Source organism: Myotis brandtii, unplaced genomic scaffold (assembly GCF_000412655.1).
Source record: "Myotis brandtii unplaced genomic scaffold, ASM41265v1 scaffold825, whole genome shotgun sequence".
Taxonomy (NCBI): domain Eukaryota; kingdom Metazoa; phylum Chordata; class Mammalia; order Chiroptera; family Vespertilionidae; genus Myotis; species Myotis brandtii.
In genome coordinates, this window is record NW_005371349.1 from 2,263,266 (window position 1) to 2,264,348 (window position 1,083).

Consider the following 1,083-nt stretch of genomic DNA (forward strand, 5'->3'; position numbering starts at 1 on the left):
GGTGGCGGGGGGCGGGCGGCGGCTCACCTGGTCGGTGCAGTAGGCGCAGTCCTTGTCCACTCGGATGCACTCGGTGCAGCTCTTCACCTGGGCCTTCCTGCAGCGGTTGGCTGGGTGGGGACCGGGCAGACCACTGAGCCGACCTCCCAGAGACCAGGCCCTCCCCACTGCACCCGCACGGGAGAGCGGGTCTCTCCCCAGTTCACAGAGGAGGAAACGGAGGCGGCAGCGGCTGTGCGGTCTGCCCCAGGGAGTACAGCTAGAAACGGGGCTCACGCCTGGAGCTTCCCACGTGACTCAGTGGCGGCCGAGAGAGAGGTGCTGACCTGTTTGCTGGTGGGGACACCCTGGCCACTCACTCACCTGCTCTAGTGCCTAGTCCAGTGATGGCGAACCTATGACACGCGTGTCAGAGGTGACACGCGAACTCATTTTTTTGGTTGATTTTTCTTTGTTAAATGGCATTTAAATATATAAAATAAATATCAAAAATATAAATCTTTGTTTTACTATGGTTGCAAAGATCAAAAAATTTCTATATGTGACACGGCACCAGAGTTAAGTTAGGGTTTTTCAAAATGCTGACACGCCGAGCTCAAAAGGTTCGCCATCACTGGTAGCCCAAGGCCTGACTCACAGTCGGTTGTTAGCAAATGAATGAGCTAAAACTCCTGGGATTCCCTTTGGTTCTATCCAGTTAAAACCACAGTGAAGACCTACTATGTGCACCCAGTGTGCCCAGTGGGTGGTCTCCTGGGCCCCAGGCTATGGCCTGTTGTCACTGTTTAACAATGGAGCTGGCCAGGAGCAGCGGCTTCCGTTCCCTGTGGTGTAAATACTGCCCGGGTCCACTTCACCCTGTCAACATGGCCACCACCCACCGGCCAGATTTCAGATTTCACGGGAGGAGGGGCTGCAGCCATGGGTAGGAGGGGCTGGCACGGGGACAGCAGGTGATGAGTCACCGGTCTCTCCTCCGGATTCGGATTCGAGGCCTCAGCACATCCTGCCAGAGCCCCCATTCCCTGAGTGGGCATCTTCTCTCTCCCCCAGACCAAGCCCCCCTCCCCTTCCCTCCCCTTC

At 56.7% G+C, this 1,083-nt stretch overlaps 1 protein-coding gene across 1 annotated transcript in view; it reads right to left on the reverse strand.

Annotated features, from left to right (window-relative positions):
- The window catches only part of ITGB4 (integrin, beta 4), a 54,813-nt gene extending 53,791 nt beyond the window's left edge, over positions 1–1,022 (reverse strand). Inside the window, exons 1-2 of the mRNA XM_014531747.1 lie at positions 1,004–1,022; positions 28–296 (exon numbers count right to left, since the gene is read on the reverse strand). Coding sequence (XP_014387233.1) covers positions 28–296; positions 1,004–1,022 — 288 coding nt within the window. The remainder of the gene's footprint in view (positions 1–27; positions 297–1,003) is intronic.
- Between the last annotated feature and the right edge of the window lie 61 nt (positions 1,023–1,083).